Source organism: Giraffa tippelskirchi, chromosome 5 (genome assembly GCF_054371585.1).
Source record: "Giraffa tippelskirchi isolate mGirTip1 chromosome 5, T2T-mGirTip1v1.2.pri, whole genome shotgun sequence".
NCBI classification, from domain to species: Eukaryota; Metazoa; Chordata; class Mammalia; order Artiodactyla; family Giraffidae; genus Giraffa; species Giraffa tippelskirchi.
This window is the reverse complement of record NC_137279.1, coordinates 118236441-118255577: the sequence shown is the minus strand read 5'-3', so window position 1 is coordinate 118255577 and position 19137 is coordinate 118236441. Positions and strand designations below refer to the sequence as shown.

Below are 19137 nucleotides of genomic sequence, written 5' to 3'. Positions count from 1 at the left end.
AAAGGAGATACAATTTCATTTTGCCTACATGTGTGTGCTAAGTCATGTCAGTCATGTCTGACTCTTTACAACCCTGTGGACTGTAGTCTGCCAGGCTCCTCTGTCCATGGGATTCTCCAGGCAAGAATACTGAAGTGGGTTGCCGTACCCTCCTCCAGAGGATCTTCCCAACCCAGGGATCGAACACATGTCTCATGTCTCCTGCACTGGCAGGCAGTTTCTTTACCACTAGTGCCACCTGGGAAACCCACAAATTCATTATAGTAAATGTAAAAGAGGGTTTACTGGAAAATGTTACAAACAGATATAATGCCTTGAGTTTTGATTATTCCACAGAGAGTGGTGGTTCAGCTAGCACATGTGGACTGGGTGCCCACTGAAAGTGCTTCAGTAGACAGAGAGTGCCATTCCCACAAATGACACAAATATGAGGAGGAAACAACAAATAAGTGGCTTTCTTAGAAAAGATGGCTTATGAATTCAGCCTCTGGTATTGCCTGTTCTTCCACTGAGCTCACTCAAACCTGTGGAGTCAATCTTAGTAACCTACCAAAAGATAAGATGAAATGAGTCTTCAAAGAAGATCAAATTTACCCCTTTTATTGCCTCAAAAATTTTACAGATGTTAATGGCTTAATAGCATTTATATTAACTGAATTATTTTAATAGTTATTTTAAAAATTTCCTGGAAATAATGTCTTAACTCAGAGGTGTGACTGCATTGGTAGTAATATCATATTGGGGAAGATATGTAAGTAGACTCTGAGCAGTCTTCCAACCACTGAATATCAGTCACTGCCTATTCTATAATTTTCCACTTAAGACTAAAGAATTCTCTGAAAAAATCTGTATTAATAATTTCTACTTACACATCTGCTGAAAAGTTGCATGGGAGTATGTTTATTTTCTATTTAGCGGTAATATTCCACAGGTGTAAACTCTTATAAGTGCAAAATGATAGAATATCTCATTTCCTCTTTCAAGAGTACCCTTTACATGAAGCTTGGATCTTTTAAGTTGACAACACTTAACATGGGACATATTCTATCTATCTGTCTAACATGGGACATATTCTGGTAATGGGCTTCCGTTGTGGCTCAGCTGGTAAAGAATCTGCCTGTAATGCGGGGGACCTGTGTTTGATCCCTGGGTTGGGAAGATCCCCTGGAGAAGAGAAAGGCTACCCACTCCAGTATTCTGGCCTAGAGAATTCCGTGAACTGTGTAATCCATGGGGTTGCAAAGAGATGGACACGACTGAGTGACTTTTATCTATCTATCTAACATGGAACATATTCTGGTAATGGCATGGTTAAAGGGTGATAGGAAAGACACTTTTTATAATGTGACTACTTGGGCTGAAGATAAAAAGGATATTCCTTTATAATGTGTAATTTAGCATGATATTTATTTTTAAGCTATTTATATGTGGGTTTAATTTGTGTATACATAAATTACTCTCAGGAGTAAAGGGGAAATTTGTAACTTTCTTGGGAAGATGACTATGTGGTCAAAAGTTACAAAATTGTTTTTTTAACTTATCAGAAGAATCTCCTTTCCCTGCCCCTCTTAAAATTAATCTTATGTGGAATATCAATGTGTAAAAATACCATAATGAGGCTTCTCTCTTGGAGTTACAGTGGGATTTTGGGGGGCTGGATTGCCTGTCCTCACATTCTCCCTCCTTGTCCAGGATATCTTGAAAAAATCCATAGAAGCATAATATGTTGCTTTTAAACTTAAGTACAGGAAGAAATCTTAAAATGCTATATTTTTATGTTTAATTTCAATGCCTTATTTGAGAAATGTTTTTGAGATGTTTAATAAAAATTAAATTGCTTTAAAGAATACTATGAAATAATCTATAATATGTCAAAATTTCTAGTAAGAAATTTTAACAATTTTAAAACTGTTAACTAGTTTTAACAGCATGATTTTATGATATATTATGCTGAAAATTAGTGAAATGTAACTCACAAGTAGTATAAACATTGCATATTTACTCTTTTAGCTGCAAAAATGCTGCATAATCAAGAATCTCAAAATCTCAGAAATTTAAAACAACAAATGCTTATTTTTCTTGCAAGTTACTTGAGAGCTCTGATTTATGCGACAGTTTACCTGAGCTTGACTTCAGGCTGTGAGTTGAAGTGATGTCTGATCCATTATCTTCAATCAGTGGCTACTCAAGGTATGTTATGTTCATGATGCAAGGCATAAATACAGGGACCAAGTCTAATCATGAAAGAACATGTAAAGCCTTTGCTTGCTTCAGTCTGAAAATATTCTATTGGTTAAAGGAAGACATATGTATAAGCCCAAGAGTTCTGTTAGTAGCTTTGAGTAAGAAGTATTACCCACTGAGTGAGAAACTATACTCTATGTACTTTATTAGGAGGAATTGCAAAGTCACATGACAAAAGACATAGGTGTATATTTCTTTAACATTGAAAAACTACAGAATTTAAAATATTAACCCAAATGAAAAATATTAAAGGCAAGTACAAGCAAAAACCAAACTTGGATTTTATCCTGGATATTTCAGGACAAATATGGCATACTAAGTTAGCAATGTATAGGACAACATACATGTACATGCACACTTTCCACTACCATAATTCTAAGATTATATAGTTTCCTTTGTAATTAATTATTACAATTAGCAATAACTTTTAGTGAAAATATCTTCTAAGATATTATCCACATGAATTAGGAGATTTCAACATATGCATGTGATGAATATTTATTGTTTATCCCTGTAAAGCATCTCCTCCTTTATTGATAACAGTACATAGCTTTCCTGTTAATGAACCACACAGAGACCATGTTTCATCCATCCCATAAGGCAAAATTAGCCTTATTTCTCACCTGCAGGGGTAACATGTGATCTGGGCTGAAACAATCAGGACATTCCATTCCCTTGTCATAATGTTTGGTTCAGGGCTGGGTTTATAACCAAATCAGGCCAATCGAGGGTTCAGTCTTGAGTCTTTGGCTTAACCTGTTGGGAAAGAGATGCTTACTTTTTTCTCTGAGTTTGCCAGTCAGGTGGAAAGTAAGCTTTGAACACACTGCATTCAAAAGTTTTGCCACTGGGTGGGGTAAACCTGTCTGAGAATTAAGCCATAACATTGGAATGCAGAGCCAAGAGATAGAGACAGAAAATGTCTTGAGGTTTTACGAGCTTTTAATTCCAGTCCAAAGCTATCTGTATCCCTTACTTCCCAGTCATCAAGGTAACAAATTTTCCTTGATTGTTTTTGTCACTCAAAATCCAAGCATTCATACTAACACCGATGCTTCTTTTTGCTCTTGCAGTCTCTCCAAAATTCTCTTTTCTGGACTCACCATATCACTTTGCTGGCACACACATGACCCCTCATTTCAAGGGTCATCAACTTCCATGATATTTTAATATATCAACATGTCATGAACTCATAATCAATTCATTTGTTATTTTTCCTGAAAGTGAAAATTTGGTGAATATAATGGGTTCTTTAACCTGTATCTTTGTTTCCTCAGTTATCTCACTGGGCTCAGTGGAGATGTGTCCCAAGACTCATGTGTTTCATGGTATGTCTGAAACTCTGACTACACTTATTTACTGTGACACTGACAGCTTGCCCTCAAATTCTTATAGATTCTCCATCTGGAAGATGTGATGTCATATCTCAAACATGACTGTATTCTTCTGAACTGTGTGGGAACTTGCCACTTTCCTCCTTTACATTATGGCTTCCTAGAGGCCTTTTAAGCTACCATGTGAAATTACCTTTTGACTAATATGGACTACCAGTCCTTTCTCTGCTGCTAGTAATTCTTCTTGTGAAAAGACCATGTTGTTGTTCCATGCTTCCAGGTCAAAGCTATTAATAGAGTTCTTGATGTGCCAAAGTCTTGTTTCAAATGGGAAGAATCTCATTCCTGCAACACTATGTTGTCTTAAGTCTCAAACCAGTGTTGCCTCTAAATTCAAATATATCTCAAAGAATTTCAGTTTATATGCATATTTTTTCTTATCCAGCCTTTAGCAATCAAACTGTGGGAACTTGACCAAAAACCAGCTGAGAGACAGAAGCATTATAGTACTCAGACTCACTCATTTACTTTAAATGTTTGATCCAGTTTTGCCTTTATCTCCTTATGAGTTATTTTTTCAATATTTCCTAGTTTGGGGGGAAAGAGAGAGGTCTTATCTCTCTCAGTTCTTTTTTATGGTTGACTTTTATCTGTACTACAGTTTCTGATAATGTTGCATATCCTACCACAGGACATTTCTGATTGGCTATACTGGATTCATGGATTTTTATGGACATTAAATTTATAGGCTGAATTCCAAGATACAACTCCATAGTCTTCTGTTATGCTTAGAACAACAAATATATACTGCAGATTAAGATCATAGAAACTTAACAGCAAAATAGAATGGAACATACCCTGTAGCCAAGTAGAAACACTTTAGAATTCTCAATGGTTTCATTATTCAGTGTTAGAAATTATATAGCTGTTAGAATTATTTCAATCATCCCCTCTATTCTTTTTCTCCTTATTTTACTATCTGGAATTGTCACTCTGGACTTACTCCAGCACCTAACACTGCTCCAAGCCCCCTACCCTCCCTACATATGAATAATTCTACTGAAAATTGACTTGTTGCTTCACTTAGTTATCCTTATGTATTTACAAGGTTAGCAGTACAATTTAGATGCATCAATGCTTATATTTTGAAATATGCTTTACTTCAGTACTGTGATTATTATTAGCATTTAGTAACTGTTCTTATCTGAACCCAAAGTCTTTCACAGTGAGACTGCTTTGTATGATAAAACCTATTAGTTTCCAATGTTTTATTGCTGTGAAATCCTGTGAGAGAGGAAATAAGTCTGGAAGAATATTCAGGTACAACACTGTCACTGAGAGGCTTGCTCGGATAACCTGTGGTGTAGTAGGAGACTGAATGACTCTAAAGATCTCGTACCTTGTCAGATTTGGGGCCTGGGATGGTGTCCTAATGGAATAGAAGCTAAAGAATTACCTTTTATATATTTAGTGTCTTGATATAGTTGATATTCTACGATTGTACATATTATTAATATCTATTAACCTGAGAATAAAATGTAATATTGAAATTGAAGAGGGATGTTGGAACTTTGTTAAAGATGATTGCTTGGTGCAGATGCAATGAGATGTAAAATGGAACCTCTGTTTCCTGGTAGTACATTTTATAAGAACTGGGTATTACTTTAGGAATTCTGCACCATTTATCTTAGGAACTTATATTCTATCAATGTTAATACTCTCTATAATTTAATTTGACTGAGATATATCTTTTTATTGCCAAGTGTTATTTTGCTGAAGATTTGCTTCTAATAGAGAATAATTTGTTGTCTTTTAATTCATTTAAAAGAATCTTTAGATTTCTTAGAAATAAATGAGATTGTACTTATGAAGAAAGTGTCAATATTTTAATTGACATATACTAATTAATTGGAAAATGTGTCAATAAAATATATTGTTTAAATATTTTCATCCCATTACTGACAGAAGTACAGTGCACACCCACTTGAAGACTTAACTACCACCAGCAAGGTAGGGTGATAATTATGAGGAGGTAGAGAGATAAGGTATGGCTTTTGCTCTGGAAGACCTATCATTTAGTAGAACTGTTAATTCTCTATACCCTCAGAAAGTTTTGCATCTGATTCTCTTGTTAATTCAAAGTATAAAAGACTAATCTAAAATATGGAAAAAAGAAGAACGATATAGTAGAATAGAATATTTTTCAGTGTGTCCTTGAAATTAATTAAGTTCCTTATTGCTACATATATAATTTAACACTGTAGCTACTGATTTAAAATAGCTGAAAATAAATCTTAGTTTTGTTTTCCCTTTATTAATTCTTATGTTTACCAGTATCAATTATATACTTTCAGAATCCAAAACAATTATCACAAAATTTAACAACTTGGTTTTCAAAAACTTTTTGCATATTTTTAAGCTCATATAGGATCTTTATTAATTCTAAAATTTTTAAAATGGATACTTTCAAAGAACATGAAAGCCATGAGTTTGAAGCAAATTTTGTTTTAGGAAACTTCTTCAAATCATAGAAATTTTAGTTATAGCAGTATAAGGTCTTTAAAAAATATTTCATTTTCTTACATATGAAGATCACAAAGTAAAGTTATTTCTACTCCAAGCCCCTCCTTAATGAAATGAGAAAGTAATAAGAGAAAAAGCTATAGGGAATAATCCCCTTCATCTCTAATAACTGAGATCTTCAGCCCAAATAATAAACTGTAATGTCTAGCATAAAAATTTCAGTAGAGTGGAATTTGGACTCATCTATAGAGGAAACAGTACCAACAGACTTTGTGCATGGCCAAACCGCTTAGAAATATGGAAGTCTCTGACCTTACAATTCTAATCAAATACTCCTTTATTTGAACAGTGAGCTATCATGATGTGGTGAGCCTTGAAACTATACAAAAACCTGTCCTATACTGTGAGAGCAGAAAAGCCACAAAGAAAACCTGTATTTTCCAGAAGAAGTTAGTAACAGCTGCAGGTATTACCAACTAACAGGCTTGATGATCAGCTTGATAGTTGTTTAAAATCCTATCAGGAGTGTAAAGAAGTAATTAAAGCAGTTAACCTGCAGTCTATTTATTCTCTTTACTGTCAGATGCCCTGGGAGAAAGAATAGAAGATGAGTGACCTGATCTACTCTCATTGACATGTGTACTTCTGGGAAAATGTACTATTGGTATTGGCTGGGGGAAGAAAATTCATCTCTGAAATGCCCTTTATTATAGAGAGAGTGCTCCTGGCTAATGGTTATAATAAATAGAACCCAGAATCTATGAGGTATGGTGTATATCTTTTAAGTTATACAGTTCTCTGAGATATAAATGGAAATTTTTTTATACCTTAACTGCTTCTATTGTCTGAGGTAACCCCCATGAAACTTAGTTACAAAATCTGATCTAATATTCTCAGCTAGATACTAATTTCCAGTGTAGAAATATGGGGACTGAAGAGCTGCTGTTAGTATTTCAGGCCTTTCTCTGTTTTGTCTGAACATCTTGATTGACTGTGTCTTTGAAATTATTATATATGGATGATGCTGGAATACTAGGAATTTTAATCTCTAATTATAATAAAGATTTTTTTTAAGAGACTATACAGTAAACAGGAAGGAGGTAATTATGAGCTCAAGGATATGAATATATAGAATAAAAATGAAATGTTGGAAGCAATGCATATTGTAATATTTCAGAAAATTAAAGGGAAAAAGGTGATTTCAAAAACTTCCAGAGAAAGAGAATGACTAGTTTGCATATGGTGGATCAGAATAAGTTTAGTACCCAAGGGCCAGTACAAGACAGTCAATAGAGTGCGGATTCAGATTTTTATTAAACAATTTATTTGCTAAGTAACCTGAGACAATCTTCTTAATTTCTTTAGACCTCAATTTCCTCATCTGTCATTAGGGATAATAATACTTCTCCATAAATTTGTTTTGAGAATTAAATAGGCTAATACAGAAGTTGGTATACAGGAAGAGATAAATTAATATTAGCTATGTGCTGTGCCTAGTCGCTCAGTCATGTCTGACTCTGCGACCCCATGGACTGCAGACTGCCAGGCTCCTCTGTCCGTGGGGATTCTCTAGGCAAGAATACTGGAGTGGGTTGCCATACCCTCCTCCAGGGGATCTTCCCAACCCAGGGACTGAACCCAGGTCTCCCGCATTGCGGACAGATTCTTTCCATTCTAAGCTATCAGGGAAGCCCAATATTAGCTGTATAGAAAACTTATTAACAATAACTCTGAAAGCTTGAACACAGTAGAAAAAAATCTCTTTAAAATCCTGAGGAAAATGATTTAAAACTTAGAATTTTGTGGCCATACATACCATCAGCTATGTTTTGTGGGAGAGAATAGATATTTGGGCTTTCCTGGTGGCTCAGACAGTAAAGAATCTGCCTGCAATACAGGACACATGGGTTTGATCCCTGGGTCAGAAGATCCCCTGAGGAAGGAAATACCAACCCACTCCAGTATTCTTGCCTGGAAAATTCCAGGAACAGAGGAGCCTGGAGGGCTATAGTCCATGGTCACAAAGAGGTGGACACGACTGAGTGACTAACACTTCCACTTTCATCAATATTTATCATATGTAAAAAAATCTAAAAATATCTAATTGCCATATGCTTTCTTTTTTTCATAGAAATGAGAAGTTAAACCCAGAAAGAGGAAAATAAGTTTTCTAAAATAGAGAGAATCCAATATAGAAGAGAGACTAAGGGAATTCTTAATATAATAACACGAAATTTCCAAGAATGTAGGGCTCAAGCAGACTCCAGAAAATATGAGATTAGTTCATTAGTCAGATTTTTGTGAGAAAATTCTTTTTAGAAAAATAAAATAAAGTGTTTGACCCTGAGAATAATTTGAAAAGCATTGATTAATAAGCATTTTAGAGAGCTGTTAGAAGTTTTGGAAGACATAATCAGGTATTTGAAGAACGCCACAAAAATGAGGAATTAAAACCAGACAGAAGAAAATAAGATAGGTGTTTGAAGAATACCAGGCAGACAGAAAAAAATAAATTAAAAATAACTTTTGGAAAAGTAAAAACTCTTGTCTAAGAAAGGTAATGGAATGGTGTCATAGTACTTGGCTCAGAATGAAAAGTGTTTACATAGACATAATATTAATAACAGTGAATGTGGGTTTTATTAATGAAATCATATTGGGAAGATGGGCAACAGAAGATGCGCATATGACAGGGATGTATTATGGGGCTAAATTTGAAAATCAAGACAATGTATACAACACAGAGAAGGAGAGAGACACGATAGACAGAAACTTTTTTCCTAGAAAAAAAATAAATCTTACTTTTCACTTCACATGCATTTCTAAACATCAATGGTCACTTGAATTAGAGTGCCAAGCCAAAACCAGTGCTAGATTCTAACTTAGTAGTCACTAATTACTGAAGCCATTTGGAACCAACACTCCTTTTTAATAATAGTTTTAAAAAAGAAACAGAAAAAAATACTAATTTTTCTTCTAATGCAAGGAATTCTAACAAAGTTCTGAGTTTTGTATTATGATAATTCAATGTGGCTTCCCTGGTGGGTCAGAGGGTAAAGCATCTGCCTGCAATGTGGGAGGTCAGGGTTCAATCCCTGGGTTGGGAAGATCCCCTGGAGAACGAAATGGCAACCCACTCCAGTATTCTTGCCTGGAAAATCCCGTGTATGGAGAAGACTGGTAGGCTACAGTCCAAGGGGGTTGCAAAGAGTCGGACACGACTGAGCAACTTCACTTTCACTTTCAATTCAATGTTTATCTTTTTGAAAATATAAATACAAGTTTTCTCCAATTTTTTTTTTTCTATTTTCTATTCCTGAAGCCACAAACACATGTGTAATTTGCCTGATCCATCTCAGGTTAAAACCTAGGCAGTTCCATTTTTGTCTATGCACAGTGGCAAACAGCCTTTGGAAAATCCTGGGGAATCTCTGTCCCATTTCCCTGTGGAGATATGAGAAAACACATTGTACAGCTTGACCAACATGGCAGACAGAGTTGGATAATGAGTGTTAGAGATCTTTGGAGAAATATGCACTCCTAGAAAAAGTAGACTTGATGGGCTTAATCTTTAGGAATGAGCTGAGTCCAGGCAGAAATTCTGTGTTAGGGTTTATCTGTTCCGTGTTTTTTATTTCCTATGGACTATGGGGAAAATCAGGTTCACTGTCTTGAATTTCTCCTTTTGTGTGTTCAGCTCTAATCTCTCCCAACCTTCAGAAATGACTGACATATACACAGGAGAGTAAAAGTTCAGGACTTTTAGAATTATCTTTATAAAGATTTTGTATTCTCTCTCTCTCTCTCACAGATCTCAGATAATATCTTACATCATCTTGTATTTGAAGTAGAAGTAGGTGCACAAGCCAACATTCATGTAGGACCTAGACCATTCTGCAAACCAAGGATTATTCTGAAATCTAGTTTAGATGCAAATTAAAGTATGTCCAAGAAGGTGCTGTTGTTCTGCATCTTGTATCTTCCACCAAATTACATTTTGGAATGGGTTTATATCATTTAGTTCATCCTTGTTAGATTATTAAAGTCAAATCTGTATTTTAATACATGTTTTAAACTTTAAAAATGATAGCTTTAGTTTGAGAAGAAAAAAGATTTATGCTGAGAGTATTGGCTGGTCACACAGTTAAATCATCTGTGCTATGTGAATGCTTTACGTGCTGCTAGGTCAGGTACGTCCGTGTTCTTATTGCCATCAAGTTCAATCATTGCTTGTCACCTAGAAAAATGCTGACATACTGCCAATTAGAGTGAATCTTCCTATCATCCCTGTCCAAGATTTTGTTGCTTAAAGATGAATACTGTGCAAGTATGAATCAGTATGTTAGGGACAGGTAAAAAAGCTAAGAAAATATGTTCAATATATTGGGAAAATGAGCCCATTTACAGGTCAGGCAAGGCTACACTCTCTATTCCAGATTTTGGAGGAAAAAGTTTAAATGAGGCACCGACAAGGTTTCTAAGGAGGGAAATATCTTGGGCAGTTTAGAAGAATGTTTTCAAAATTTATTATTGCATTAGTAGTATTTTCTATATTTTAATAAATAAGTAGTTGATAAAATAAATATTTATCTATTTTATAAATATATGTAATATCTATAAATATTTTAATAAAATAAGTGTTTTATCTATTTTAATAAATATGTAATTTGACAAAAGTTCATAAAATGTTAGGAGGAAAAATCTCCTTAATTATTCAGGTACTTACTTACATCTAAGCATACATTGTCTTTAGCACCAAACATGCTATCTGACACACAATAGGCTTTAATGAATTATGTGATGAGTAATTGAAAAAATGTAGTTCTTCATTAGATACTAACATGCAACCTCTGAAAAATAATCTATATAGAAAGTAAAAAATATTGATAACTGTGAATAAAGAATCAATTTTCACATCCCTAAAAGTGTGAAAGGTGTTAGGTGAGACAGATTTGGGTCTGAATTCAATAACTGCTACTTTGTTGTGTGTCTGTGGGCAATTTATTTAACCTTTCTGCATGCACCTTTTTGTTCCTAGGCAGTAGTGATAAATAACACCTAACACCTAACTCACAGGGAAGTTATAGAAACAGCATGTATATGAATAGGGCATAGTGCCTGCCACATTGAATATGCAATAAATTACAGTTAATGTCCAATAAACCTTATATTGACTAGAGAGAGTAAGTAAATAAGGTATTTGCATAAATTGAGTAGATACAAGAAATTTAATTGCTTCGATGGAGTCTCTCTACTTAAACATCTCCAAGTGCTTTATTTTATAAAATTAAATTTGCCTATAATCTGAATTAAAAATTCAAATACTATTAATAAAAGTTTACTTCACAACACTGATTAATTTACTAATTGTATTACTGTGGCATTTTGAACTACACTTTGAAAGAGCAATAAATTACAAGCATACGTAATTGCTTTTCTAATGTAAAGTCACAAAGAATATCTGATCCATAAGTGGATACTATCAATTTCAATAGTCAAAGTAAAATAAAAATTTAAGATATTGTTAAGTAATTTGAGTATTTATCATTTGAATAAATGACAAAATTCTTTTAGTAGTTTACCTAAATAATGACTGCATTTGTTTGGAATATCAGTGCAGCATGGAGTGATAGAAAGAACACTGTCATGAGAATTCAGAGGCTCTAGTTACATGATGGCTCTGATACTATCAGTATGATCCTGGGAAAGACATTTTCCTCTACATGTCTCAGGATACTGGTCAAGATGATATTTAAGGTACTTCAAAGGGACTGCCATCCATGGAGCCATTTTAAGCTAAGAAATAAATTCCTAAATTGTAGAAGTTGAGTAATAGGACAATTATTAGAAAGTGAAAATATATTATTTAGTATCTGACATCTGAATTATCACATAGATAAAAATCCTCCTCTTTAACAAGATATGAAAAGCCATTGGCAGCTAAAGTGAGATTCTGAGACAAGATCCCAAAAGAATAAAAATGGTTTTCTAGGTCTTTCTTAGAATGAATGGGATCTTTTTTCCCAGGAAAAGGCATAAAATCAGGGATTGAAGGCAGAAAAGAGTTAGAAGCCAGTAAAACTTTATGAGATGACCATGAGGACATAAACTCATTCTCTCCCTACCATACATCAACAGAAATCTTGACAACAGAAAACTTCAGGATTCCAAAGGGAGTGGTCATTGGTAATTTATAAAGTCTTAGGTAGCTCTCAAAGGGCAAGAAAACACTAGATGATATCTGGCTCATATTTTGAGGGCCTAACCAGGATCATGTAAACTAAGGCTTTGAAACCCCACTGCATCTTAAATTAAGTCACCACTCTCAAACTGAGCCAGCAATAACAAAGTATTTGGTACATGAATAGAGTAGAATTGTGTTGATACTTAAACAATTGAATAATTACCACAATTAAGTAAATTAATACCTCTATCACCTAATATAGTTCATTTTTTCTTTCTTGAGTATGGTAAAATTCTTGATTTACTTTTTTTTTTTTAGCAAATTTTAAGTATACAATAGAGTGTTATTAACCATAGCCACCATGCTATACATTACAGCCCCAGAATTTATTTGTTTTATAATTGGAAGAGTATACCAACACCTTCTCATTTGCTCCACCACCACCAGCTCCCGGGAACCATATTCTCTTTACTTCTCTGAGTTCTAACTTAAAAAAAAAAAAAAAAAAAAAAGATGCCACATACAGGCAAGATCACACAGTTTTGTTTCTGTTTGTATGGTTTATTTCAATTAGTATAACGTCCTCCAGTTTCGTTCATGTCATCACAAATGGACCTATTTCATTATTTATGGCTGAATAGTAGTTCATTATATATAGATATATCATCTTTTCTTATCCATTCATCCACTGAGGGACACTTAGGTTATTTCTATATCTTGGCTATCGTAAGTATGCTGCAATGAACATAAAAGTACAGACGTCAATTCAAGATACTGACTTTATTTCTTTCAGATATATACACAGCAGGATAGCTAGATCATATGTATGTGCTTAGTTACTCTGTTGTGTCCAACTCTTTGTGGCCTCATGGACTGTAGCCCTCCAGGCTCCTCTGTCCATGGGGATTCTCCAGGCAAGAATACTAGAGTGGCCAGGCTACTATACTTGCCAGGCCCTCCTCCAAGGTATCTTCCCAACCCAGGGATTGAAACCCGGTCTCCTGCATTGCAGGCAGAATCTTTACTGTCTGAGCCACTAGAGAAGCCCAGATCTTATGGTAATTCTATTTTTAATTTTTTGAGGAACTTCATACTGTTTTCCATAATGGCTATACCAATTTACATTTTTAACAGCAATGTACAGGGTTTCCTTTTCTCCACATCCTTGTGAATATTTGCTATTTCTTGTCTTTTTGATAGCAGACATTCTGAAAGGTCTGATGTGATACCTCATTATGGTTTTGTTTGGCATTTCTCTGAGGATGAGTGATGGTGAGAAACTATCATGTACTTATGGATCATTCGTATGTTTTTATTTTTGGAAAAATGTTTATTCAGGTTCCTTGCTCATTTTAAATTGTTACGTGTGTGTGTGTATGTATATATATATATATATATACACACACACATATATCATATATCTACATACCAGATATGTATGGATATGGACACATATATGGTCAATGATCATTGACAATCCATTCGCTGTCCATTTGAAATTATCAAAACTTTGTTAATTGGCTAAATTCCAATATAAAATAAAAAGTTAAAAAAAAGGTACTGTAAGACATGAGAGGAAGCTCCTAGGCAGTGCTTCTGTGGAGAATCTACAAGAAGTCAAAGGGAAAACCTGGGAAAATTAGGTTAAGATTTGTTCAGCTTTGGTAACTCAGTCAGGTGTTATTTTTTTCAAAGTATAGTGATTTGACTAGAAATCTGGTTTTTAATTAAGCGTCAATCTTTATTGTAAGAGATAATCTTTACTATCTTCAGTACACAAGTGAAGTCCACACAATCCCAATTTATGTTGTTTAAAGATATTAGTGTGTATACACTGGGGAACTGATGATCAGAATTATTTAATGCATGAGTTCAGTTCAGTTCAGTAGCTCAGTTGTGTCCGATACTCTGCGACCCCATGGACTGCAGTATTCCAGGCTTCCCTGTCCACCACAAACTCCCAGAGTTTACTCAAACTCACGTCCATTGAGTCAGTGATGCCATCCAACCATCTCATCCTCTGTTGTCCCCTTCTCCTCCTGCCTTCAAACTTTCCCAGCATCAGGGGCTTTTCCAATGAGTCAGTTCTTCACATCAGGTGGCCAAAGTATTGGAGTTTCAGCTTCAGCATCAGTCCTTCCAATGAATAGTCAGGGTTGATTTCCTTTAGGATGGACTGGTTTGATCTCTTTGTAGTCCAAGGGACCCTCGAGAGTCTTCTCCAACACCACAGTTCAAAAGCATCAATTCTTCGGTGCTCAACTTTCATAATGGTTCAACACTCACATCCATACATGACTACTGGAAAAACCATAGGCTTGACTGGATGGACCTTTGTTGGCAAAGTAATGTCTCTGCTTTTTAATATGCTGTCTTGGTTGCTCAAAACTTTCCTTTCAAGGAGTAAGCGTCTTTTACTTTCATGGCCGCAATCACCATCTGCAGTGATTTTGGAGCCCCTCAAAATAAAGTCTGTCACTGTTTCCATTGTTTCCCCATCTATTTGCCATGAAGTGATGGGACCAGGTGCCATTATCTTTGGTTTTTGAATGTTGAGTTTTAAGCCAACTTTTTTACTCTCCACTTTCACTTTCATCAAGAGGATCTTTAGTTCTTCTTCGCTGTCTGCCATAACGGTGGTGTCATCTGCATATCTGAGTTTATTGATGTTTCTCCTGGCAATCTTGATTCCAGCTTGTGCTTCATCCAGCCCGACATTTTGCATGATGTAATCTTCATAAAAGTTAAGTAAGCAGGATGACAGTATACAGCCTTGACGTACTCCTTTCCCAATTTGGAACCAGTGTGTTGTTCCATGTCCAGTTCTAACTGTGGCTTACTGACCTGCATACGATTTCTCAGGAGGTAGGTAAGGTGGTCTAGTATTCCCATCTCTTTAAGAATTTTCCACAGTTTGTTGTAATCTACACATCAAAGGCTTTGGTGTAGTCAATAAAGCAGAAGTAGATGTTTTTCTGGAACTCTCTTGCTTTTTCAGTGATCCAACGGACATTTGCAATTTGATCTCTGGTTCCTCTGCCTTTCCTAAATCTAGCTTGAACATCTGGAATTCCATGGTTCATATATCGCTGAAGCCTAGCTTGGAGAATATTGAGCATAACTTTGCTAGCATGTGAGATGAGTGCAATGATGCAGTAGTTTAACATTCTTTGGCATTGCCTTTCTTTAGGATTGGAATGAAAACTGACCTTTTCCAGTCCTGTGGCCACTGCTGAGTTTTCAAATTTGCTGGCGTATTGAGTGCAGCACTTTCACAGCATCATCTTTCAGGATTTGAAATAGCTCAACTGGAATTCCATCACCTCCACTAGCTTTGTTCATTGTGATGTTTTCTAAGACCCACTTGACTTTGCATTCCAGGATGTCTGGCTCTAGGTGAGTGATCATACCATTGTGGTTATCTGGGTCATGAAGATCTTTTTTGTATAGTTCTGTGTATTCTTGTCACTTCTTCTTAATATCTTCTGCTTCTGTTAGGTCCATACCATTTCTGTCCTATATTGTGCCATCTTTGCATGAAATGTTTCCTTGGTATCTCTAATTCTCTTGACGGGAGCTCTAGTCTTTCCCATGCTATTCTTTCCTCTATTTTTTTGCATTGATCAATAAGAAAGGCTTTCTTATCTCTCCTTGCTATTCTTTGCAACTCTGCATTCAAAAGGGCGTATCTTTCCTTTTCTCCTTTGCCTTTCACTTCTTTTCACAGCTATTTGTAAGGCTGCCTCAGACAACCATTTTGCCTTTTTGTATTTCTTTTTCTTGGGATGGTCTGGATCACAGCCTCCTGTACAATGTCATGAACCTCCATTCATAGTTCTTCAGGTACTCTGGCTATCAGATAAACCCTTGATTCTATTTGTCACTTCCACTGTATAATCATAGGGGATTAGATTTAGGTCATACCTGAATGATCTAGTGGTTTTTCCTCCTTTCTTCAATTTAAGCCTGAATTTTGCAATAAAGAAGTTCATCATCTGAGCCATAGTCAGCTCCCGGTCTTGTTTTCGCTGACGGTAGAGAGCTTCTCCCTCTTTGGCTGAATTGTCTTAAAAATCTGTTAATTTTTTATCCCCCCCTACAATAAAAAAGAAACAATGGTGATATAGAGCAACCAAAATACAAAAGATAAAATGACAGCAGTAAGTCCTTACCTGTCAATAATCACCTTAAATATAAATGGATCATATTTGGAAATCAAAAGACACAAAGTGGCTGGATAGATTGAAAATCACAACCCAACATATGCTGCCTCCCGGAGACATAATTTATAACTGAAGACAAACATAGGCTAAAAGTGAAGAGATGAAAGATAATATTCCAAACAAATAGCAGCTGAAAGAAAGTTAGTGTAGCTATACTCATATCACACAAAATATACTTCTAATCAAAAAAGGTAATAAGAGACAATATGGACAGTATAAAAAAATAAAGGGGATGATTCACCAAGAGATATATAACAACAATTAATATATGTACCTAATACAGGAGTACAAATATATAAAAAACAATTATTAACAGAACTAAAGAGAGAAATTGATGGCAATACAATGATAGTAGGGGACTTTAACACCACCCTACTTACATCATTGAACAGATCATCCAGACAGAACTTAACAAGGAAACAGAATTAAATGAAACATTAGACTAGATGGATTTGATAGATTTACACAGAACATTCCATTCAAGTGCAGCAGAGTACACATTTTCTGGAGTTCACATGGAACTTTCGCAAGGACAACAATGTGTTGGGACATAAAACAAGTCTCAATAAATTTAAGAAAACTGAAATCATATCAAACATCATTTCCTATGAAAATGGAATGAAACTAGAAATTAACTATAAGAAGAAAACTAGAAAAATCATAAATATGTGGATACTGAACATGATACTGAACAAACTTTGGATCAATGAAAATAAAATCAAGGGGGAAATTGGAAATTGCCTGAAGACAAATGAAAATATGACATTCCAAAATTGATGGAATACAGAGAAAGTAGTATTGAGAGGGAAGTTTTATAGCAATGCAGGCCTTCTCAAGAAGTAAGAAAAATCTCAAATAAATAATCTAACCCTACCCCTAAAGGAACTAGAAAAAGAAGAACAATGAAGCCCAGAGTTAGTAGAAGGAAGGAAGTAATAAAGATCAAATCATAAGTAATTGATATTGAGACTAAAAAAATAGAAATCAAAGAAGCTAAGAGCTGGTTCTTTGAAGATAAACAAAACCAACAAACTGTTAGGTAGACTCAATAAGAAAAAAAGAGAGAAGGCTCTGATAAATAAAATCAGCAAATAGACAACCTAGAAGAAATGGACATATTCTTAGAACCATACTGTCTTCCAAGACTGAAGTGGGAAGAAATAGAGACTCAGTGATAAAGAATCTGCCTACAGTGCAGGAGACTCAAGTTTGATCCCTGGGTCAGGAAGATTCCCTGGAGAAGGGAATGGCTAGCCACTCCAGTATTCTTTCCTGGAGAATTCCATGAGCAGAGGGGTCTGGCGAGCTATAGTCCAAGGGGTTGCAAAGAGTCAGGCACAACTGAGTGACTAACTGAGTCACATTGAGCTACAAGAGACTCTGAAGAGACCAATCACTAGTTCAGAGATTGAAATAGTAATCAAAAAACTCCCTCAAAACAAAATTATGGGGCCAGATGATTTCAGAATTAAATTCTACCAAATACTAATGCCTGTTTTTCTCAAACCATTGCAAAAATTAAAGAGAAGGGAACACCTCCTAACTTGTTTTGCAAGGCCAACAGCACCCAGACAATACAAAAACCAGAAAACTACAGGCCAATATCTGATGAAAATGGATGTAAAAATTTTCAACAAAATATTAGAAAATGAATTTGACAATACATTAAAAGAATCATACTCCATGGTCCAGTGGGATTCATTCCAGGGATCAAATATAGTTTAATACTCATAAATCAATCAGTGTGATACACTACATTGACAAAATGAAGGATGAAAATAATATGATCAGATAAAAAGTAGATATGTATAAAACATTTGACAAGATTCAACACCTATTTCTGATTTTAAAAAAAAGCACTTAATAATGTAGGTATAGAAGGGATACTTCAAAATAATTAGGACATGTATGAGAAACTCAGAGCTAGCATCATAGTCAATGGTGAAAAATGGAAAACTACCCCTCTAAGATTAGAAACAAGACAAGGATGCCCGCTATCACCACTGCTATTCAACATAGTATTGGAAATCCTAATCAGAGTAATTAAGCAAGAAAAAGAAATAAAAGACACGCAAGCTGAAAAGAAAGAAGCAAAATTTTCACTATTTGCAGATGAAATGATTTAATATGTAGAAAACCCTAAAGACTTCACCAAAAAGTTTTGGAAATGATAAATGAATACGGCAAAGTAGCAGGATACAAAACCAATATACACAATCTGTTGTATTTATATATGATAAAAGTGAGATAGTAGAAATAGAAATCTAGAGACAATCTCATTTACAACCACAACAAAAATGTTTAGGAATCAATTTAACCAAGAAAATGAAAGACATAAACACTGAAAACTATAGACATTGTTGAAATAAATTGAAAAAGACACAAATACATGGAAAGATATTCTGTGCTCATGAATTGAAAAAGAGAATATATTTACAAAGAAACCAACAACAATCATGTAGATACAGAGACAGTTAGGATGGAGGGTGAAATGCGTAAGTGGGATCAACTGTATGGTGCTGGATGGAAAATCAATTTTCGGTGGTGATCATGTTGGAGGGTATATATATATATACATATATATACATGTAGAAACATAATGTTATGCATATGAAACTTTATAATGTTA

General features: G+C 35.0%; 1 protein-coding gene across 2 annotated transcripts in view; it reads left to right on the top strand.

The window, feature by feature from the left end:
* Positions 1-19137, top strand: part of LOC145507100 (pancreatic alpha-amylase) — a 78671-nt gene that overhangs the window by 18575 nt on the left and 40959 nt on the right. The window contains exons 10-11 of one of the 2 annotated variants that reach the window (XM_081492929.1): positions 2087-2190; positions 3522-5520. In XM_081492929.1, coding sequence (XP_081349055.1) covers positions 2087-2153 — 67 coding nt within the window. In that variant the 3' untranslated portion in view covers positions 2154-2190; positions 3522-5520. Of the gene's footprint in view, positions 1-2086; positions 2191-3521; positions 5521-19137 lie in introns of those variants that run through there. The other variant, XM_081492928.1, reaches the window with a different exon arrangement.